This window comes from Triturus cristatus, chromosome 4_1, assembly GCF_964204655.1.
Source record: "Triturus cristatus chromosome 4_1, aTriCri1.1, whole genome shotgun sequence".
In the NCBI taxonomy this organism is placed as follows: Eukaryota; Metazoa; Chordata; class Amphibia; order Caudata; family Salamandridae; genus Triturus; species Triturus cristatus.
The window spans coordinates 235,254,703-235,278,992 of record NC_140585.1 but is presented as its reverse complement, the minus strand read 5'-3'; the positions used below and the strand labels follow the sequence as shown (position 1 = coordinate 235,278,992).

General features: G+C 53.3%; 1 protein-coding gene across 1 annotated transcript in view; it reads left to right on the top strand.

Moving 5' to 3' along the window:
- Positions 1 to 24,290, top strand: part of SYN3 (synapsin III) — a 1,380,627-nt gene that overhangs the window by 1,338,318 nt on the left and 18,019 nt on the right. Inside the window, exons 12-13 of the mRNA XM_085651961.1 lie at positions 7,695 to 7,800; positions 23,562 to 23,859. Of these exons, the coding sequence (XP_085508087.1) occupies positions 7,695 to 7,800; positions 23,562 to 23,859 (404 nt within the window). The remainder of the gene's footprint in view (positions 1 to 7,694; positions 7,801 to 23,561; positions 23,860 to 24,290) is intronic.

Sequence of the window (24,290 nt, the reverse complement as noted above, 5' to 3'; positions counted from 1 at the left end):
GGATGAAGGTGTCCAGACACCCAGCAGGGGGTGGAGCCAGCGCCTGGGGGAGCTGGAGGCGATCGGCACCTGGCGGGGGAAGAGCTCTTGACACTTCGTTCTCCCATTGACCTGCCAAGTGGTCCGCTCACCTCCTGGGTGGAGGATGGTGCCGGGATGTCGGGGCCGGCCAGGCCCGGGGTTAGGGTCGGGCCGAGGCCACGCGGCCTCGTGGTGCAGGGCCCAAGATGGCGGCTTGAACCGGCCGGGGGAGCCGGTGGGGCTGGGCCCCGTGATGAGTAGAGGTCCGAGGGCAGAAGGTCCGTCGGAAGACGGGGTACAGGTGCTTTTCGTGGGTTATGCCTGGTGGGCCGGAGCTCGGGCCCTGTCGTGCGGGGAGGGAGCAAGCCCTTCGTGTGGCCTGTCCAACATGCGTCCCCCCCAGCTGAAGGCGGGGAGAGTCACCCATCTCCTTGGGGACTCTCTTCGTCGAGGCGGAAAAAGCGGGACAGGCCATCCGCGTTGGCGTGGTCTTGGCCTGGTCGGTGCTCCACAGTGAAGTCCATTCCCTGCAGGGAAATGGACCAGCGCAAGAGTTTTGGGTTCTCCCCCCGCATCTGCATCAGCCACTGCAGGGGTCGATGGTCGGTTTGTACCCAGAAGTGGGTACCGAAGAGATAGGGCCGGAGCTTTTTGAGGGCCCACACCACTGCGAAGGCCTCCCTCTCGATGGTGCTCCAGCGCTGTTCTCGGGCCAGGAGACGTCGACTGATGAAGGCCACCGGCTGGTCATGACCCTCGGGGTTTAATTGAGAAAGGACGGCTCCGATGCCGTGGTCGGAGGCGTCGGTCTGTACCACGAATTCCCGACTGTAATCGGGGGCCTGGAGCACAGGGGCGGTGCACAGGGCGGCCTTCAGCTTCTCGAAGGCCGCTTGACAATCGGGGGTCCAGTCAATCCGCTTCGGCTGGTTCTTGGACGTGAGACCCGTGAGGTGCCCCACGATGCTGCCGTAGTCTTTCACGAACCGCCGGTAGTAGCCGGTGAGCCCCAAGAAGGCTCGGACCTCGGTCTGGGTGACGGGGGGCTGCCAGGACTGGATGGCAGCAATCTTAAGTTGTAGCGGGGCCACCAGCCCGCTTCCCACCTGGTGCCCAAGGTAGGTCACAGACCCTTGGCCAATTTGGCACTTGCCGGCCTTAATTGTGAGGCCGGCCCGCTGGAGGGCCTGTAGGACCTCTTGGAGGTGACGGAGGTGGTCGGGCCAGTGGCGGCTGTATACAGCGATATCGTCCAGGTAGGCAGCGCTGAACTCTTCGAGCCCCGCCAAGACCTGGTTCACGAGGCGTTGAAACGTGGCGGGGGCATTCTTCATGCCGAAGGGCATGACCTTGAATTGGTAGTGGCCATCGGGGGTAGAGAAGGCTGACCGTTCCTGAGCCCTGGGTGTGAGGCCGATCTGCCAGTAGCCCGCTGTTAGGTCGAAGATACTAAGGTAGCGGGCGGCCCCCAGCCGGTCGATCAGCTCGTCTGCTCGGGGAATCGGATGAGCGTCGGTCCGGGTGACAGCGTTCAAGCCCCGGTAGTCGACGCAGAATCTCAGTTCAGGTGCGGTGCCGGGGGCAGCGGCTTTGGGAACCAATACAACCGGACTGGCCCAGGGACTGTCCGAGGGCTCGATGACCCCGATTGTGAGCATCTTGGCCACTTCCTCCTGTATGCAGGCCCGTACCCGATCTGGTACGCGGTAGGCCCGGTGTCGGACAGGGGGACTGTCCCCGGTGTCCACGTCGTGCAAACACCAAGGGGTGACCCCGGGGGTGAGGGAGAACAGGGTAGCGAACTGCAGCAGGAGGTTCCGGCAGCCCTGGCGTTGCTCCGAAGTGAGGGCGTCAGAGAGCCGGACCCCGTCCACGGAGCCGTCATTCTCCTGAGTCTTCAGCAGATCCGGGAGGGGTTTGGAGTCTTCCTCTGCCCCACTGTCCGTAGCCATCAGGAGGCTGAGTTCTGAGCGCACAAAGTGTGGTTTGAGTCGGTTGGTGTGGAGGACCCGGAGGGGGTTCCGGGGGGTCCCCAGGTCGATGAGGTAAGTGACGGGGCTTTTGCGCTCGACCACTTTGAAGGGCCCCGTCCACTTATCTTACAAGGCACATGGTTCGGTGGGGGACATCACCCATACTTGTTGTCCAGGCTCGAACTCAACGGAGGAGGCATTGTGATCATACCACCTCTTCATGTCCTCCTGGCTGGCCTCGAGGTTCGCCTTGGCCATCTCTCTGAAGCGCCGGGTCTGATTGCGTAGGGCCAGGATGTATTTGAAGACGTCTGGAGGGGTCTTTAGGGGGGCCATCTCCCAACCTTCTTTTACTAGGCTGAGGGGCCCTCGCACAGGGTGCCCGTACAGGAGTTCGAAAGGGCTAAAACCGAGGGACTTCTGGGGAACTTCTCGGTAGGCGAAGAGGAGGCACGGGAGTAGTACATCCCACTGGCGACGGAGGGGCTCTTCCAATCCCCCAATCATCCCCTTGAGAGTGCGGTTAAAACGCTCCACTAGTCCGTTCCCTTGGGGGTGATAGGGGGTCGTGAATCTGTAGGTGACCCCGCATTGTTGCCAGAGGGACTTCATGTATTTGGATATAAAGTTCGTGCCTCGGTCGCTGACGACTTCTCGGGGGAAGCCTACCCGGGAGAAGATCCCCATTAGGGCCCGGCCAACCACCGGAGCTGTCACGGTCCGTAGGGGCACCGCCTCGGGGTAGCGGGTGGCATGGTCCACCAGTACTAAGATGAACCTGTGTCCTTGTGCCGTGCGGGGGTCCAGAGGCCCCACAATGTCTATCCCCACCCTCTCGAACGGGGTGGTGACCACAGGGAAGGGTTGCAGAGGGGCTTTCAGCTTCCGACCACTCTTCCCGCTGGCTTGGCATGTGGGGCAAGATCGGCAGTGGTTCAGGACGTCGTTCCTCATTTTCGGCCAGAAAAAGTGGGTCACTAGGCGGCTGTACGTTTTGTCCTGGCCCAGGTGTCCAGCCAGGGGGACATCGTGGGCCAGGTTGAGCAGAAAGTCTCTGAAGCGGAGAGGTACCACCAGTACTCGACCGGCCCCCAGCTCGGCGATTCTTTGCTCGCTGTATAGCAGGTCGTTGTCCCAGTAGACCCAGTGAGTTCCGGTGGAGTCCCCTGCGTTCTGGGCGCTGGCTTGTTGGCGGAGTCCCTCGAGGGAGGGACAGGTCTTTTGTTCCTGGCGGAACTGTTCTTGGGTGGGCCCCCCTTCTTGACGCCACTGAGCCAGGTCAGGAAGGTCCTGGGGTTGCGCGTCCCCTTCGGTCGTCGGGTCTGGGAGGCTGACCTCGTCGTTGTCTTCTACTGGGGCGACCGGGGGCGGAGGTGCTGGCCATTCCGGTTCTTCTGATCGAGGGGCGGCACGGGCGGCCATGGACCGGGTGGTTATGCAGGCCCAGTCTGGGAGGCCCAGCATCCCCAGGTGCTCTCTTCTCTCAACGGTGGCCCACGGGGAACTCTCGAGGTCATTCCCCAGGAGGCAGTCCACGGGGGCATCGTCCCGGACCGTCACCTTCAACAGGCCGGAGACCCCTCCCCATTCGAATGGGACGCAGGCCATTTGACACATACTTTCAGAGTTGTCTGCCGAGCGGACGGGGCAGAGAATGTTCGGCAGGATCTGCTCGGGCTTCACCAGGTGACAGCGGACGGCCGTCACACTGGCGCCTGTGTCACGCAAGGCCTCGGCTCGCTGTCCATTAATGGTCACCCACTGACCGTATTTCCTGGTGTTAGCGGGTAGGGGAGCCCGCGGGACCATGTCTCTTCCCCCTAAGCACGCCAGGACCATGGCGGCCGGTTCCCACTCTTGCTGGGCCGGCTCATACTCTTCTGGTTCCTCCGATGATCGCTCTTCCCCCAGGGCGGCGGCAGCTACCTGGCGGGGCTTGGGTGTTTGGTTCTGCGGGCAGCTCGGGTCATTGGCGTAGTGGCCGACTCGCTGGCATCGGTGGCACGTGACGTTGGCTCGGACCCCAGGACGCCACGGGGGGTTGCCCCGGCCGGCCGGAGGCGGGGTGCTGGCCACGGGTGTTGCTGGCAAGGCGTCTCTCCCTCGCCCCTGGCCCCCTCCTCCTCCCCGAGGACGGTGCTGGCCTTGGTTGCTTCTGTTCTGTTCGTGTGGCCCCCTCCGGCCCACTCGGGTGCTTTCCCATCGGTCAGCTTCGGCGGCGAGCTGCCGGGGGTCAGTCAGCTTACTGTCGAGGAGGTGCTGCCTGAGCTCGACGAAACAGTTGTTCGACAGGTGCTCCCATACCATAAGGTTAAAGAGTTGTTCGTAGGTGGTGACCTGGCTCCCCTTTATCCAACCCTCGAAGGCACGGCTGAAATAGTTCACGTATTCTACCCAAGTTGTACCTGGGATCCGGGTGCAATCTCTGAACCTCTGGCGGTACATCTCGGGTGTGAGGCCGTAGCGGGTGAGGAGGGCAGCCTTCATGTGGTCGTAGGACGACATTTGGTGATCTGGGAGCTGCAGTAGGGCATCGCGACCCTCGTTGATAAACCTCCCCCAAAGTCCGGCTCCCCAATCACTCCGGTCGATCCGGTGGGAGGTCATGGCGATCTCGTAGGCTTTAAACCACTGTTGTATGTCGTCTTCTCGGACATACTCGCGGACAACATCCTTGGGGATGTGGACTTTTTTCTCGATTGGCCCCGGGGCGTGTGGTCGCTCAGGCACCCCCAGTTCTTTATTCTGTTTCCGAAGTTCTATCTCCGCTAGTTGGCGCTCGTGCTCGAGCGTTATATTTTTCTCCTCCAGCTCTCTCTGTCTCTGCTTCTCTTCTCGTTCATCTCGGAGCCGCATATGCTCGAGGTTGAGTTTCTGTTCAGCTAACTTGAGTTCCCCATCCATCTTGAGTCGTGCCATTTCCAACTCGTGCAATCTGGTTCTTTCTCTTTCTCGGATCTCCTCCTGCGAGAGGCCCGTTCCCCGCTCCTCGGGAGCCGTGGCGTTCCCCTCTGGTGTGATGCTGCTTTGGTCGGAGGGTCTGGCGACCCCAGTTTCTGTCCACGACTCTAGGGCGTGCTTTAGATCATCCTTGGTACTCAGGCCGGTGGTAGCAATGCCAAGTTCTATGCAGAATTGTCTCAGTTCGCGGTGGTTGTATTCTTCTAATTTATCCATTTGGAATTTCTCGGTGGAGCTGCTATCTTTGGCTGACATCGTGTTTTTGTCGTGGGGTGAGCTACTCTCTGTACGATTACGCGTTGATTCGGATCGCGCCGCTGGCCACCAATGTTAGAAAGGGTAGACGGACCGGGAGGGTCGGCCGGGGTCAGGAGGAGAGGTCTCCGGGGAGAGCCGTCTCCAGCGATCGTACAGACAAGTAACTTCCCCCCCACAGACAGATACCACACACGGATAAGGTTCAGTGTTCTTTATAAGCACTTCTTAAGGTACGGTTGAATGGTACAAGGAGGTCTGGACTCAGGGGTCCCCTCGATTCAAGTCTCTTAAAGCAGGGTAAGGGGTAGCGGGACAGTCTGTCTACCAGTCAGGTAGTTCGGATGAGATGATGACTAGCTCACAATCCTCGAGCTTGGTGGTTTAGTTGGTAAGGGCCGCGGCAGCGCCAGCAGGTCCCGGTTGAAATGGTCGGTACACGGTCCGTGGCAGCGCCAGCAGGTCCCGGAAAGATGGTCGATGTACGGTCCGCGGCAGCGCCAGCAGGTCCCGACGAGGAGGGATGTTGCAGAAGGCCGCGGCAGCGCCAGCAGGCAGGACGATGGTTCACAAGAGCGGGCTACGGCAGCGCCAGTAGTCCGTCAAGGCTGAGTTCTCTCGGTGTCTCTCGACTCCAGGATACAACTGCCTTCCTGCTCCGGAGTTGCCCCAGTTATAGGGCAGGCGCCCTTTGATGTCCGGACCCTCGCACTTGGAGGTCGGAGGGCCCGGGATGAAGGTGTCCAGACACCCAGCAGGGGGTGGAGCCAGCGCCTGGGGGAGCTGGAGGCGATCGGCACCTGGCGGGGGAAGAGCTCTTGACACTTCGTTCTCCCATTGACCTGCCAAGTGGTCCGCTCACCTCCTGGGTGGAGGATGGTGCCGGGATGTCGGGGCCGGCCAGGCCCGGGGTTAGGGTCGGGCCGAGGCCACGCGGCCTCGTGGTGCAGGGCCCAAGATGGCGGCTTGAACCGGCCGGGGGAGCCGGTGGGGCTGGGCCCCGTGATGAGTAGAGGTCCGAGGGCAGAAGGTCCGTCGGAAGACGGGGTACAGGTGCTTTTCGTGGGTTATGCCTGGTGGGCCGGAGCTCGGGCCCTGTCGTGCGGGGAGGGAGCAAGCCCTTCGTGTGGCCTGTCCAACAGTGTTGTATTCTGGTGCATGAATACCTGCTGTCACTATGGTGCACTCTTGACACAGCTGCTCTGTTGGTGTGTTGTATTCTGGTGCAGGAATACCTGCTGTCACTAAGGTGCACTCTTGACACAGCTGCTCTGTTGGTGTGTTGTATTCTGGAGCAGGAATACCGGCTGTCACTATGGTGCACTCTTGACACAGCTGCTCTGTTGGTGTGTTGTATTCTGGTGCAGGAATACCTGTTGTCACTAAGGTGCACTCTTGACACAGCTGCTCTGTTGGTGTGTTGTATTCTGGAGCAGGAATACCTGCTGTCACTATGGTGCACTCTTGACACAGCTGCTCTGTTGGTATGTTGTATTCTGGTGCATGAATACCTGCTGTCACTATGGTGCACTCTTGACACAGCTGCTCTGTTGGTATGTTGTATTCTGGTGCAGGAATACCTGCTGTCACTATGGTGCACTCTTGACACAGCTGCTCTGTTGGTGTGTTGTATTCTGGTGCTGGAATACCTGCTGTCACTATGGTGCACTCTTGACACAGCTGCTCTGTTGGTGTGTTGTATTCTGGTGCTGGAATACCTGCTGTCACTATGGTGCACTCTTGACACAGCCTGCTCTGTTGGTGTGTTGTATTATGGTGCATGAATACCTGCTGTGACTATGGTGCACTCTTGACACAGCTGCTCTGTTGGTGTGTTGTATTCTGGTGCAGGAATACCTGCTATCACTATCGTGCACTCTTGACACAGCTGCTCTGTTGGTGTGTTGTATTCTGGTGCAGGAATATCTGCTGTCACTATGGTGCACTCTTGACACAGCCTGCTCTGTTGGTGTGTTGTATTCTGGTGCAGGAATACCTGCTGTCACTATGGTGCACTATTGACACAGCTGCTCTGTTGGTGTGTTGTATTCTGGTGCATGAATACCTGCGTTAACTATCGTGCACTCTTGACACAGCTGCTCTGTTGGTGTGTTGTATTCTGGTGCATGAATACCTTCTGTCACTATGGTGCACTCTTGACACAGCTGCTCTGTTGGTGTGTTGTATTCTGGTGCATGAATACCTTCTGTCACTATGGTGCACTCTTGACACAGCTGCTCTGTTGGTGTGTTGTATTCTGGTGCAGGAATACCTGCTGTCACTATGGTGCACACTTGAGTCACCAGCCCGGGTGGCTTGTGCACTCTTGTGCTCCAGCTCTGTATGTGCTTGTGATGCATCTCCATCCGCACGGTCCGTCCTTGTTTTCGTGTGTGCTTGCTTTGTGTGATGCTTCCAGAGTGTCTTTATTTGTCACCTGTATTCATGCTCCTGTTCTTTGGTTTCACCTCTCTCCTCCTGCAGCCCCACCAGATTCAGCCGCAGCCGGTGAAGTCCCAGATGCAGCCCCAGCCGGGGCCCCAGCTCAGCGGAGCAGGGCAGCCGCCCCAGCCGCGTCCACCCCCGCAAGGTGAGCAGTGTACGGAGGCCTTGGCCCTCCATCTTGGTGGCCAGGTGACTTGTGAAATGCTGGTATGTGAATAGTCCACAGTCTTGCCTTCCTAGAACCCATCAGGCTCTCCAGCTGGACCCTAAGAGATGCCTCTCCAGTGCTCGGTACAGCGCCTCGAGGCGAACCGCGCTGGGTTTACACAGGTGGGACCCCACTGCATCAAGTGTCTGACACAAACCAGGCAGGTCACCCTTCATTGAACAGAGATGTGACTCCATAGGATGTTGAAAGGAGGAGCTCCCTGCCTGGTCAAACAATGCCCCCCCCTCTGTATTTTCTATTATGCAAACTTTGAAGTGAATTTGGCGAGGTGAGATAAAGGGCCGGGTTTTATAAGCCTTTGCGTCACGCAAGGCGATACAAGGCAGCACAAGGGCTAAGTGAGATTTACTAAGTCACGCAACGCCACTTTCCATGGCCCTGCATGGCTCTGTAAATCCAGAGTAACGCTAAGTAGCGTTAATCGCTGCCTTGCATTTCTGTGCGTTGGGAAGGAGTTCCACGGGTGGAGTGTGGGGTTCCCATGCATCCACCCAGGGGGGTTCCCATGCATCCACCCAGGGAGGTTCCCATGCATCCACACAGGGGAGTTCCCATACATCCACCCATGGGGGTTCCCATGCATCCACCCATGGGGGTTCCCATACATCCGCCCATGGGGGTTCCCATACATCCACTCATGGATTTTGACGCAGTCTCAGATTTACTAAGGGCAGTAAACCTGGAACTGCGTCGAAATGGCATGCCTTCCTCCATAGTGGCGTAAAGAGGAGAAATCACTTTATTTCTCTTCGTTATAACATGTTCTGCAGCACGCGCAGAAAGAGGAAAATGCCTCTAAGGATTGTTGTTGTGCAGAAAGGCGTGCCTTCAATACTGCCTGTAAGGCAGGCATGTGCACCATAGCGCAAAGGGGCCTTTGTAGGCGCAGGCCGGAATGCGCTATATCTTAGTAAATGTGGCGCATTCCAGCTCTTTCCCTGTCACGCAGCGCTGCCAGCTGTCCTGCTGCGTTGCGTGACATGTTGATAAATCTGGCCCTTGAGATTTTAACTCCTAGTTATCTGACACCTCAATGGTTATTGTATACTGTTTTTGACACACATTGTTCAACCACTAAATATGCTAAACCTTCTCTTATTTTCTTTTTGTTGTTGCATCAAAAATGTCTGTCTGACAAATATTTGGATTTTTTTTTTACACAATAAACATTAACGTACATTCTATCCATAATACTTTATATGTTCAAATCACCCATTTTTGGTCAACTCGAATTGCTGTTCAACAGCTGTATATTGCCTTTGAGTCCGACCTGAATGAAACATACAGCAGTCCTAAAAATTCAAATTCACTCGCACCAAGCAGTATGTTTTTGGATACCAACTATACAACTACATATTATGTGGCCTACAAAAACAACCTTAATAAAATAACATTATTATTACCTTTGTACAAGGAATACAGCATCTGTCCCATCTTGGCCCATTTGATAACTCCTCACAGGGCCTTCTTCAGGACACAAGATGTGTCTTGTCACCAAAAAAGAGGATAGTCCATAATACCCCTCCTTAGGGGGTATTCACGAGCAGCATATTTTGTTAACGCACCCCCTTTGTGCAGCCGTCCAATTCAAACTGACTTGTCTTAACCCAGAAAGTAATATTCATTGCTTATTGTGTCTATTTCACTTTTATCTTTCCTCAGTGTATAGGAGGTATGGCTTCTATTACCAGTAGCTTCCAAGTTATTTTTTCATAGTAACACCAGACCTCCTCGGCTCCTCTTGAGCGCAAGAACTGTGTTAATGCACGAGGGTGACTCTGACACAAGGCGCCCTCTTGCATCGAAGCACTCCAACAACTGCTCCTAGGTTCCCTCAGTTTGTGGATCACCCTCTTGAGATATTCAGTCTAGGCCAGATGACCATCTGGTAAATTTCACAGGCAAGGGATTGTTTATTTTTTTTAACACTATGGGGTCCATTAGGATGGCGGGCAGACACCCTAGCGGTGCTGGCACTGGCCGCCAGTGGTGCGGCGGTCCTGCACTGCCAATTAGGATGCGACCGCCACCCTGGCGGTCGCATCCCGCATATTCAACATTGTGGCGGGCGGTGCTGTGAGCAGCACCCGCCACAATGTAGAAAATGCATGGTGTGCATTGGCATGCACAATGTGACAGGCACCGCGAGGTGCCTACCACCTTGTGTATACCAATGTAGGGGGTGCCATGGGTACCCCCCAAGTGCAGCCCCCAACCCCCCATGCCCTCCGGGGGCCCACAACAGGCCCCCAAAGCAATTCCCGCATGCCTTCCCATGGCAGAGTCTCCGCCATGGAAAGGCATATCACCGCCCACATCATAATATGGATGGCGGTGCCTGCAAGGTACCGCTACCATATCATAAGCCTTTTCCAGCCGGTAGGCAATCGTGACGTTTGCCTACCGGAGGAAAAGCGGCAGACGGTCTTTCCGTCCGCCGCTGTACCCCCCGCCATGCTAATGTGGCGGGGGGTTAAAGGCCCTAAAGGCGGGGTGTTTTGGCGGGCGGCTCGCCACCGCTGCTCGGGCGGTGGCGATCCGCCCGCCATGCTAATGGGCCCATATGTATCAGTATATGTGATGTATATTTCAATATCAACTCTAATCCCTACACTCATCCGAGTTACCCTTACTCTACCAATGGAATCATGGTAAAGACAGGGGAATTTACGGAGGAGAAGGATGGGACAGCTGAGGCTGGGAGCACAGGACAGGTACCCCTCCTGTGGAGTGTTGGTACAGAAGGGTCAAAGGCCTCTCTCCCATCAGAGCTCTCTCGCCCACAGTGCACATCATGTTTTTGGAGGAAGCACAAACCCTAGAGCAGATATTTACACTTCTTGAATCACAACCACTTAACATTAACAAAGAACGAGGGAAGGGAATAGTTAAAGAGCCTTTTAAGGTGCAGAAAATAGACGGAAAAAAACGTCGAGGTCGGGGATGTAGGTACACACCAGGATCTCCTCCTGTGAACTTTGTTTTGTTATTCTTTTTTATCTAGAGTTGTGAGTTACTGTTTTATAGTATGGCTGGCCACAAAGTCAGCAGGAGCATGTGTGAAGTCCCTAATACCTAAAGTTTGTGTGTGTCTGTGTGTCTGGGCCCTAGGGACGTGTGATAGCCATGCTGCACAGGCACCGGCAGGAGACTGTGTGAAGTTCCTAACGCCTGGACCTTGTGTGATGTGTGTGTCTGGGCCCTAGTGACGCATGATATCAATGGTGAACAGGCACCAGCAGAAGAATGTGTGCAGTTGCAAATGCCTGGAGGTTGTGTGTGCATGTCTGGGCCCTAGTGACGCGTGATATCTTTTTGTCAAGCATAGCAGAATTAAAAGGAAAGGTGCCCATCCCCCTCCGTTGGTCAGACCACTTCCTAGTCCCTTTTTCATGGCACCCGTCCTCCACGCGCACTCACCTACTGGCATCCCGCACCCAAGCTCGCCACTGGCCGAAACTAAGCATTGAGGATTGAACTCGTGAATTGAAACTGACCTCACCCACACACGACCCTGATCCCTCAATTGCCAACAGAAAGTTCTGCACATGGATTGAGAACTCACTGGATGTAGTACTCCCCAGAAAAACCAGTCTACAAAAAACCGGACCCAATAAATCTCCCTGGTTCACCCCGACCTTTGCAAACTGAAACAGCAATGCAAAAAATGTTAACGAGTTTGGAGGAAAGACTTTTCAAGCGAGAATAAATTAGCCTACAGAGCATCCATTATCTCCTACAAAGCAGCACTTAAAGCAGCACAGGCCGCCTACTACGAGGAATGAATTCAATCGTCCTCCAACTCTTCTAAAGAAATATTCCGGATCGCAAAAAAACTCTTGAGAATTCCCGACACCCCCCCCCCAGCACCCGACCGAACGGCCATCGTTGTGAGGAATTGGCAGGTTTCTTCTCCACCAAAATCTAAAATATCCTTAACCTCCTCCCACCTGCTAATAATGATCACTTCCCTGAGCTCCTCGAATTGGAACCTCAGAACAACACCATCCACCTAGAGGCATACGCTCCACTCTCTCAGGAACTCCTCCCTCAGATCTTAGACTCAATTAAGAGTGGTACCCCGAGCGACCCTGCCCCTTTCAATGTTCTGAAGCTAGCAATGCCCACTATTATCACTCCTATCCCTAATTTAATCAATGCCTCTCTAGCATCGGGTATTGTCCCCCAGGACTGGAAAAACGCCATGGTGAAGGCACTACTTAAAAAAAACACCTAGATTCCACGAAGCTGGTCAACTACCGCCCCATCTCCTTACTCCCTGGAATTAGCAAGGTCGCAGAAAAATACGTAAATCACCTACTTTCCGCGCACCTTGAAACCTTTAAACTGCTTCATTCCTCCCAGACCTGCTTCCGTCCCGGCCAGGGCACTGAGACTGCACTGATAGATGTGATGGAGGAGTCAAGAAAGATTCTTGACGCCGGAGGATCCTCAGCCATCATCCTCTTGGACCTGAGTGCAGCCTTTGACACGGTGAACCACCGTATCCTGATACACCGTCTCAAAAAAGTGGGAGTGACAGGCAAGGCCCTGTCCTGGTTGGAATCGTTCCTGGAAGAAAGATTCTTTCAGATATTCAAAGGCAACACCCGGTCCCAACCAGTACCACTCCAATGTGGGGTCCCCCAAGGCTCTTCTTTGAGCCCTACCCTTTTTAATGTGTGCATGTCCCCACTAGCACAGATAGTTGCCCCTTTTGGAATCCAACTGGTCACCTACGCAGACGATACCCAGCTTATTGTGATTTTGAACCAGGAAGAGCAGTCTCCCACAAACCTCTGCTCATGTCTCAAAGAAGTCGCCAGCTGGATGAGCTCCTCCCACCTTAAACTTAACGGTGACAAGACCGAGCTCATGCTGTTGGGCAACCAAGCAACGTTTAACTCTAACAATCTGTGGCCGCCTTGCATGGGGCCGGCACCATCGCCAAAACAGGAAATAAAGAGCCTGGGCATCTGGCTCGACCATGATCTTACCTTTAGAACACAGGCTAGGAAAACTGCCGCCACCTGCTATGGTATGCTCTGTACCGCACGGAAAGTACTCCCTCTTTTACCTGTCCACTCCAGAAAGCTCTTAATTCAAGCGCACATTCTTTCTAGGCTGGACTATGGCAATGCCCTTTATCTGGGCGCGCCCAACTCAGTTATTTCCAAACTACAGGTGGTCCAAAACGCGGCAGCAAGGCTCCTCATGGGCACTAATAACCGCTGCTCTGCCAAGCCTGCCCTGAAAGCACTCCACTGGCTCCCGATACAAGAAAGAATACACTTAAAAGCCTTCAGGGTAAAGGTCCCCCCTTCATCAAAAACCTTATTAAGCCTTACAAAGGCACCAGAAGTCTCCGCTCAGACCAACTCCATCTAGCGGAAGTCCCCAGAATTAAGAGGGCGCGGACAGGGGGTCGGCTTCTTTCCTACAACACCTCGAGACTCTGGAACTCCCTCCCTCTCTCTATCCGCAAGGAAGCCAATTACTTAACATTTCGCAAACAACTGAAGACGCGGCTATTCCCATAATTCCACCTGCTCCTTTACGCTAATCTGCAGCGCTGGGATGCCTCCGGGTAGCCATGCGCTATATAAGAATATTTTCATTCATTTTCATATCCATGGTTGTTAGAAATGGGATTTCTGGTTGGCTAGGGCTTGGGCTAAAGCCAGGCAGAAACCACCACTCTAAGTCAGGGCTGGGGATTTACACGCCAAAGATAACCCCTGCTCATCCCCTTGGTAGCTTGGCACGAGCAGTCAGGCTTATCCCGGAGGCAATGTGTAAAGCGTTTGTGCGCGCACCCAGCAACAACACCCAAGGCCCACCACAAAAGAAACTCCACACAAGGTTATATATAAAAATAGCCTTTTTATTATACCAAACACATTAGATAATATTCACACACATTACACTGTGCCAACTGGCACTGGGAGGAATTTACAGGGGACTATTTACACAAGACAGGGCCACATGGACCACTGTCAGAATCATCACAAATCACCAAATTGTAAATGTAGAAATGTAGAATAAATAATAAATGTAGCGCACAACCAGCAACCCCTAGTAAAAGGTAAGTACACCCTACGCAATCCTAAACACCTTAGGCATATATCACGCAGGGAACCATGAACACACTAGCATAACCTATACTAGGAAAACAGTCTCCTACTCATGGACACAGGTAGGAGTAACAATAGCATAAAGGCAATACACATGGCGCAAAAGTACACATGTAAAAATAACCATGCACCCTAGGTGAGGGCACAACACAGGAAAACTGTCCCCAGGCCAACTTGGCCTTTCAGGGGCTCAAACGCGCTTTGTCCACAGTGTCAGGGCTGGACTGCGCACGCAGTCAAGGCAGAAGGCGCAAAGATCAGGCCTAAACATTGCAGCTGCCCACTACTTGCTGGGCAGCTGTGCAGGCTGGCATGTCAAAAAGGGAGGCCTGGGCTCTCAATGGCCTTTTCAACAAATATGCCCGGCGTTGGAGCCTCTCTGGGCTCTGAAAGAATAATGCCCCCAACGATGGCGCATGCAAGCTCTAAAACAACACTATGCCGCGCTGGAGCCACCTAGGCCCTCGTTGGAGCCTTTCAGGGCTCTAGAATATCAATGCCCCCTTCGTTGGAGTCCCGCTCGGGGGACTCGTGAGCCCTAAAATACAATGGGCCCGAAACGTTGGAGTCCCGCTCGGGGGACTCGTGAGCCTCAACGTACAATGTGCCCCAACCGTTGGAGTCCCGCTCGGGGGCTCTGAAGCAGGGAAAGCACTGCGCGAAGCAGAGGAGTGACCCGCGGGGACGCACTCACCGTCTGTTTGGGCGGTGGCGTCTCCTCTCTCCGCGGTAGGGGAAGCGCTCTCCCCTCGGCCCCTCAGTCACGGCGTCTCCCGGGGCCCACGCAGGAGCGCGGGGTAGGCTCCCGCCTGCCCCCTGCTTCCGGGCACGGCTTCCGTCTTGCGGCGCGCCCCCAGAGGGTGCCTGACTTCCGGTTCAGCCCGGGTCGCGGCGGTGAATCTGGCGAGATACGGGGTGGGCTCCCGTTTACAAACAAAATAAATGCGGGGTGGGCTCCCAATCTCCAAGCACCCAAAGCGGGGTAGGCACCCGCCAATGATCACCACAATGCGGGGTGGGCACCCGCCGAAAGCACGTCGTAAGCGGGGTGGGCACCCGCCACCAAGCACCACAATGCGGGGTGGGCTCCCGCAATTCAAACAAAGAAATAAGCGGGGTGGGCACCCGCGACAGGCACCAGAATGCAGGGTGGGTTCCCGCCTTCTCCTCGGAGCACGGGGGAATCCTCCACACCTCGGGGAACTCTCAACTGCTCACAAAGCCCAGCGCCAAGCAAAGCGCCCTTCAGGGAACAAAAGCAAATGTCCACAGTCCAGGACAAAAAGTGGAAAGCTCTCCCCAGCAAGGCAAAGTCCAGGGAAAGTCCCCAGGAAGGCAGGGGGGCAAGGGCTGGGCCCAGGGGCCAGCTCACAGGGCCCTCCAGGCAGGGAGGCAGTCCCCAGTGGCGGTCTTTCCTGGCGCCCAGCAGCAGCATGCCCCCCAAGTTAGGATCAGAAGAAGAACACTTTTCTTGGGGTCACAGCCCCTTTTTATATACATATCTCCTTTGTCTCAGGCTGCAGGGTTAAGGGAAAACCAGATGCAACTGGTTTTGGAGCACTCTGTTGTGCTCAGCCCCTCTCCCCATTCACTGGACAGGCTAGGGACAGCAGTCGGACCACAGGGGGCGGAGCCAGCATTGTGTGGGGAAAGCCCAGCCCTATTCAGGTCCCAGGTGTACTCCTCCCACTCATCAACATGCAGATCTCTCCACTCACCACTGGGGGAGACCCATCCGGACACCTGGAGCCAGGCACACCAGCCAATCACAAGCCAGACAGTCACTGCACATTTATGCCAGCGTCTAAAAGTGGCACTTCTACACTAGCCACAGTAACGCCGCACACATCATCGCGCAGCATTCACTCTCACGAGTTCGCACATACCAAACTCGACCCTGCACTCCCCACGCATCAGGAACTACCATGGACACACACATTTCCCATGCATTCATATGGGAGGGCAGGTCAATCTCATTCCATGTAACACAGAGCGCACGCACTTTACACTGGGACACAGTGTTAAAGTGCCTAGGGGTCTAAAACCACTAACACTCCATCGGGAAAAAGCTAAGATAATCACAAAAAGTTTAGGGGTGAACCTGCCAGAAGGGCCAAGTTCAACAATGGTGCACGCAGGCACCAGCAGGAGAATGTGTCAAGTACTTGACGTATGGACATTGTGTGATGTGTGTGATATCCATGGTGCACAGGCACCGGCAGGAGACTGTGTGAAGTCGCTTACGCCAGGAGGTTGTGTACAGTTTGTCTGATCCCTGGTGACAAGTGATATCGATGGTGCACAGGCACCGGCAGGAGACTGTGTGAAGTTTCTGACACCTGGAGGTTGTGGGATGTGTGTGTCTGGGCCCTAGTGACAGGTGATATACATGGTGCACAGGCATCAGCAGGAGAATGTGTGAAGTCACGAATGCCTGTAGGTTGTGTGTGTATGTCGGGGGCCTAGTGACGCGTGATATCCATGGTGCACAGGCACCGGCAGGAGACTGTGTGAAGTCTCTCATACCTGGAGTTTGTGTACAGTGTGTGTCTGGGCCCTAGTGACGCGTGATATTCATGGTGCACAGGCACCGGCAGGAGACTGTGTGAAGTCCCTGACGCCTGGAGGTTGTGTACAGTGTGTCTGATCCCTAGTGACACGTGATATCCATGGTGCACAGGCAGCGGCAGGAGACTGTGTGAAGTTTCTGATGCCTGGAGGTTGTGTGATGTGTGGGCCTGGGCCCACGTGACGAGTGATATCCTTGATGCACAGGAATCGGCAGGAGAATGTGTGAAGACACGAATGCCTGGAAGTTGTGTGTGTATGTCTGGGCCCTAGTGACGCGTGATATCCATGGTGCACAGGCAGCGGGAAGAGACCGTGTGAAGTCTCTCATTCCTAAAGGTTTCGTGATGTGCGTGTCTGGGCCCTAGTGATGCGTGATATCCATGGTGCACAGGCACCGGCAGAAGACTGTGTTAAGTCCTTATAGCCTGGAGGTTGTGTACAGTGTGTCTGGGCCCTAGTGACGCGTGATATCCACGACGCACAGGCACAGGCAGGAGACTGTGTTAAGTCCCTGACGCCTGGAGGATGTGTACACTGTGTCTGGGCCCTAGTGACACGTGATTCCATGGTGCACAAGCACCGGCAGGAGACCGTGTGAAGTTCCTGATGCCTGGAGGTTGTGTGACGTATGTGTCTGGGCCCTAGGACGCATGATATCCTTGGTGCATAGGCACCTGCAGGAGAATATGTCAAGTACCTGACAAATGGAGATTGTGTGACATGTGTGATATCCATGGTGCACAGGCACCGGCAGGAGACTGTGTTAAGTCTCTGATGCCTGGAGGTTGTGTACAGTGTGTCTGGGCCCTAGCGACGCGTGATATCCATGGTGCACAGGCACCGGCAGGAGAATGAGTGAAGTTGTGAATGCCTGGAGGTTGTGTTTGTATGTCTGGGCCCTAGTGACATGTGATATCCATGGTGCACAGGCACCGGCAGGAGACTGTGTGAAGATCATGACACCTGGAGATTGTGTACAGGGTGTCTGGGCTCTAGTGACGTGTGCTATCCTTGGTGCACAGGCACCAACAGGAGACTTTGTGAAGTCCCGAATGCCTGGAGGTTGTGTGTGTGTGATAACCATGGTGCACAGGCACCAGCAGGAGACTGTGTTAAGTCCCTGATGCCTGGAGGTTGTGCACACTGTGTCTGGGCCCTAGTGACGCATGATATCCATGGTGCACAGGCACCGGCAGGAGAATGAGTGAAGTTTTGAATCTCTGGAGGTTGTGTTTGTATGTCTGGGCCCCAGTGACATGTAATATCCATGGTGCACAGGCACTGGCAGGAGACTGTGTGAAGATCATGACACCTGGAGATTGTGTACAGGGTGTCTGGGCTCTAGTGACGTGTGATATCCTTGGTGCACAGGCACCAGCAGGACACTTTGTGAAGTCCCGAATGCCTGAAGGTTGTGTGTGTGTGATAACCATGGTGCACAGGCACCAGCAGGAGACTGTGGGAAGTACCTGACGCCTGGAGGTTGTTTAGTGTGTGTGTCTGGGCCCTAGTGACATGCGATATCCATGGTGCACAGGCACCAGCAGGAGAATGTGTGAAGTCCTTTATGTCTGGAGGTTGTGTGTGTGTGATACCCATGGTGCACAGGCACCAACAGTAGACTGTGTGAAGTCCCTCATACCTGGAGGTTGTGTACAGTGTGTGTCTGGGACCTATTGACGTGTGATATCCATGGTGCACAGGCACTGGCAGGAGACAATGTGAAGTTCCTGACGCCTGGAGGTTGTTGTGATGTGTGTGTCTGGGCCCTAGTGACGCGTGATATCCATGGTGCACAGGCACCATCAGGAGACTGTGTGAAGTCTCTCATTCCTGGAGGTTGTGTGACGTGTGTGTCTGAGCCCAAGTGACCCGTGATATCCATGGTGCACAGGCACTGGCAGGAGACTTGTGTGAAGTTCCTGATGCCTGGAGGTTGTGTGACGCGTGTGTCTGGACCGTAGTGACGCGTGATATCCATGGTGCACAGGCACCGGCAGGAGACTTGTGTGAAGTTCCTGATGCCTGGAGGTTGTGTGACGTGTGTGTCTGAGCCCAAGTGACGCGTGATATCCATGGTGCACAGGCACTGGCAGGAGACTGTGTGAAGTTCCTGATGCTTGGAGGTTGTGTGACGTGTGGGTCTGGGCCCTAGTGACGCGTGATATCCATAGTGCACAGGCACCGGCAGGAGAATGTGTCAAGTACCTGATGTATGGAGATTGTGTGACATGTGTGATATCCATGGTGCACAGGCACCGGCAGGAGACTGTGTGAAGTCACTGATGCCTGGAGGTTGTGTGTGCGTGTCTGGGCCCTAGCGACGCATGATATCCTTGGTGCACAGGCACCGGCTGGAGAATGTGTCAAGTACCTGACGTATGTAGATTGTGTGAGGTGTGTGATATCCATGGTGCACAAGCACCGGCAGGAGACTTTGTATAGTCCCTGATGCCTGGAGGTTGTGCACAGTGTGTCTGATTCAAAGTGACGCGTGACATCCATGGTGCACAGGCACCAGCAGGAGACGGTGTGAAGTCTGTCGTACCTGGAGGTTGTGTGACGTGTGTGTCTGGGCCCTAGTGACGCGTGATATTCATGGTGCACAGGCACCGGCAGGAGACTGTGTGAAGTCTGAGACGCCTGGAGGTTGTGTACAGTGTGTCTGATCCCTTGTGACCTGTGATTTCCATTATGTACAGGCATCGGCAGGAGAATGTCTGAAGTCACGAATGCCTGGAGGTTGTGTGTGTATTTCTGGGTCCTAGTGACGTGTGATATCCATGGTGCACAGGCACCGCCGGCAGGAGACTGTGTGAAGTCTCTCATACCTGGAGGTTGTGTGTGTGTGTCTGGGCCCTACTGACGCATGATATCCATGGTGCACAGGCACTGGCACAGGTACTTGACATGACGTATGAAGATTGTGTGACGTGTGTGATGTCCGTGATGCAAAGGCACCGGCAGGAGACTGTGTGAAGTTCCTGACGCCTGGAGCTTCCTGCAGATTGTGTGATGTGTGTGATATCCATAGTGCACAGACACAGGTAGATTCTTCCAGATGCAGGCTGCCTGAAACAGAGAGAGATGCACTCTGACCCTTTAAAAGCGCATCATCTTCTGATAGGATGGAGGACACAGTGCCTCTTGGAGGAGACACCCGCTCCATCCACACATACAGGATGCCGCATGTAAGGGGGCAACCTCTCCGTCCAATCCTAAATTAGAAAAAAACGAACCTTGAACTAACAAATACATTTTCTTTAAAAAAAAAAAAATTGCATTACAAGATAAAATAGGAGAGTGTGGTTTATGTACAGTTAGGGACTCGTTCACAAAAGCATTTAGGAGTACGTTAAGGAGTGCGGCATGTGCACTGTTTTACATACTCTTACATACTCGCTCATGCCTTTGTGATCGAGCGTTCCTTATTAGTAAAAGCACAAAAGTGCCTCAGCTCTTCCAAGGCTTGTTACCAGCGCCATGAAGCTCCGTCTGCGGTGTATGCAGCGCTTATAAACTGCCAGCAAGTACTAATACGAATAACAAGCCGAGTCCAGGAAAACAAGCTACTTAAAGGAACAGGAAACCCGCCTGCAGCCCGATCCAGAACACTTCCTTGTACAAAAGCAGCCGATAATCTGTTGTAGAAACAATGGCTGAAACCAGATCACACAATACAGAGGTAAACAGACACCTGCCTGCTGGGGAGATACAAGCCATGAAGCCAGCAGCATCCTTGTGCAAACTGTCAGACGTGCACACTTCAAGCACCCTGGTCTAATACTCAAGGTTTCAGTTTCCAAACGGGCTTTTTGATTTAGAGTCACTTTGTCTCTGTTCAGCAAGGATTAAGATTTTCCTCAAAACAGATTAACTGCTGACATTGTAGCTGCAGAAGAGGAGATGGTCTGGACAGTCCATCCCTGTCCCTTCCCCAGGCACCAGTGAAAATCAGTTTCCAATTCTGGCCCCCTCTGACCCTACTGGGATGAGTACTGCCGGTAAAGGAGGGGGCTTATATACAAGCCCCTTGCAACACTTTTGCGCCGCTGTTGCGTCACTTTTTGTGACACAGCGGCGATGTAAACAATGTGCCAGGTTGCGGCCTATTTACAAAGTGACGCATCTAGGCAGATGCGTCACCTTGTACACCCCTGCGCCACATTATACCAGCGGCAGGTATAATGTATGCAGGGTGGGCGCTCCCGTACGAGAAAGCCTCATAGAAGTGACGCAGTGAAATCTAGAATATTTCACTGCGCCTCTTCTAGGACGCCGTTGTGTCAAAAACCATACGCCTGCTTGGAGCAGGTGTAAGGAATGATGCAGTGTAATAGGAATATGCCTCCCCCATGCATTGCTGGATGTGCGCCAGCCTTACGGTACAACTTCAGCAATGGGTGGGTTTTGCGTTAACAGATACGTCAGAATTTCTGAAGCATCTGCCTATCCTTGCGCCATGGTGCGCTGTATTGCAAATACGGCACATCCATGGTGGCGCAAGGGTTTCTCTCGCAGGCGTAAGGAAACTAGCGCAGTTTCTTGTAAATAAGCCCCGAGATTAATAGTGCCAAGAAAGGTCTAGTTTCAAGGTGCTGATCAGATATCGAGTTCTGTCTGTACTGAATGGCGTTCAGGCCTGATCACTCTGCGCCAGAAGCCACTGAAAGGTAATTGTGCGCTTTATGAATAAAATAAATACAAATAGATATATGTGTGCTTACCGTCGCGCGAGGCCCTTTGCAAACCATTAGTAAATCTGGGCTTTGGAATCTCGTTCTGGATGCACACAGGAATGAAATGTGCCCAGTAGTTGTAACCCCGGCCGCAGTGGTTAGTGATGAAGATCAGAGGTAGAAGGATTCGATTGAAGGAAATTGTGGCTATCGAGAAAGACTCCGGGCGAGTTATTTCCACATGAAGGTGATTTAGGCTGTTTGTGTTTCAATGAAAGTTTGGCACTTTTTACATTTTACATATTATTGATTTACATTATCTGTTGCATAGATTTTGAAGCACATTGATTTTGTCACTTCCTGTGCGGTGAGGAAGGGTCTTGGCATGGAAGGTGCTCTCTGGTCCCCATAACTGCAAAGCCTGAAAACATGTGAACTGTAAACGTAGTTGTACTTGATATTGGGTGGAGGGTCATCTCTAATACGGTCAGTCCGAAGACACAGGAGGGGATTCATCACACCTGCAAACAAAATGAAACAAGCATAGCCAAAACCAATAGGTTTGGTGTTGCCAAGCAAGACATTCAATTTTGTATTTATTTTTTTGCATACAAATTTATTAGAAATTGGGGCCCCATTTGTGAGGAATTGGCGTAGGGCAGCACCGCAAGCCTTCTTGTTGATCTGCCCTATGACAATGTCAAAGGACAAGAATGCACCATATTTTTTAAATGCGGTGCATTCCTGTCCTTTCCCCCTGCGCTGGCACACAATTTGCTGGCTAGCACCAACGCAGGCATGCTTTACCATAGTGCAAGAGTGCCCCCGTTGCAGTGAGGATTGTATTTGTGCAGGAAGGAGCACCTTCCTGCATAAAAACAATCCTGATTTTCCTCTTTCTGTGTGTACTTTCCTGCAGCACACATGGACAGAGGAAAAAATGAGGAAAAATAAAAAAAATTCTCCTCATTACGCCTGTTCAGGGTGAGGCGTAAGGTTTTGGAACTGCCCCAGGTTTACGTGATTAAGCAAATCTGGAGAAGCATCAAAATCCATGGCTGTTGTGCAGAAAAACTCACCGCAACACCTGAGGAACACCTCCTGGACACAAAGTAAAGCATGTAGTGCCTTGCACTGCCTTGCCTTGCTCCATATCTATGAGGCCATGCAAAGCCGTGCATAGTGTTTAGGAGGAAATAATAAACATTAAATAAAAATATTAAAAGAGTGAAAGTGGTGATGGGCCAGCCAGCCCTGGGACTGAGTTGCAGTACGTTTTATGTGGAAGTGCACTTGTGACATGGAAAAGTGCCGTTACTCACAGCACAAGAGACTCAGTGCCTCATTTATGAGGTTTTGCCGTTGGGCAGCGCCGTAGGCCTTCCTGCTGTGCTGCCCTATGGAAAAGGAAAGGGCCGTTTCTATCAGATACAGTGCATCCCAGGCCTTTTCTCCTGCGCCGGCGCACAATGGTCTGCTGAATGCAAACGCAGGCACCTTTGCACCATGGTGCAACGGTGCCTGCGTTGCGGAGATGAGTATTTTCCTGCACAAAAATAATCACAAGAGGCTTGTTCCTCTTTCTACATGTGCTGCAGAAAACGGTGTTAAAGGGAATGATATTTACGAGGCAGCATTAAGTAAAAAAAAATTGGCTTATTGCTGCCTCTAAAATATGGAGCAATACAAAAAGTGACGATCCAGCAGCGCAAGAGGCCTCTGTCATGGGCCAATCCATTGCACCATGCTGTATTCAGTGGTGAGGGGTGCAATTTACAGATCAATGGACAGAGTGGGCTGACCCAAAGCCCCACTATATAGGAATACTTGTGTGTAATTTTGTATAAGATCTTATTTATAAATAGGAGGCTGGTGCAGACCCAAAAAACAAGATAAATATATTTATTTAGTGCAGTTACTGGTTTCACAGTGTACGTCAATAACTTTTCATTTACTGGCAAGATTCTCTCAGTAAACTCAAAGCATAAATTCGGTCCATCCTTGTGCGGACCGTTTAGGATGCCTTGTAAAAGGCTGATCCCTTATATTTCCTTGTTCTTTTCCTTATTGGACTTGTAATGCAAATTACAAGGCCTTATTTTTTGGCCCTCTTTTTGAGTTAGTCCATGTTCGGTAGACTGTCGCTCAGGTATCTTGTACCGGTAGTGTTTGAAATTTTTAGGGTAACACGGGGTGGAAAAGCTTTCTTTTGTTCCATCTCCCTTTACATTTTCTGACTTGACTTTGAGAGTTGACCATTTTCATGGTTCATGATCTTCCGCTGTCTTTGCAGGTGCTCCACGTCAACCTCCAGGACCACAAGGTCCACGGACCGGGGCTCCCACACAACCACGGCTCTCCCCGCAGGGTCAGCAGCCTCAGAGTCCACAGTCCACCTCACCACAGCAGCAGCGGTCCCCTGGATCCCCACAGCAAACCAGGTCAGCCGGTGGCACCTCTCCAAGCCAGATGTGCAAGCCAGGCGTCATCCCTCCTCATCAACCCCGGCCAACTGCACCAGGGCAGGCTCCAATAATGCTTCCGCCTGCTGCCCCATCCAAGCAGCAAGCCTCGCCGCATCCACATCTCAAGTAGGTATTTGAAAATTATGGGACTCGAATAGGGTGCCTGCTCTAGTTTTGTGCAAGGCCAACATCTGCATTGACGTCCGCACTACAGCCTGTGTTCTAATTGTTTCAGTTACTGGCAGTGTCTGTCCCCACCACCTATCTTCCCTGATTTCTCCTGTCAGCTTCTCTTCTCCACCTATTAATTCTCTTATTTCTCCTCAAAATCTGCCTTCCTGAAATTAAAAATCTGCTTCACATCAGATGGGGCAGGCTGATCTGAAAACCCATCAGAAAAGCCTTAGTAGGGCACACTTTAATCTGACAAAGCGTAGGTGATGGGGGTTAAATAAGCAACAGCACCTTTTCAAAGAGCCATCCTTGACCTTTTCAAAGTTTCTCCTGGGACATTTAGATCCAAAATCTTTATTAGCAACTCTGCAGCACTATCACCA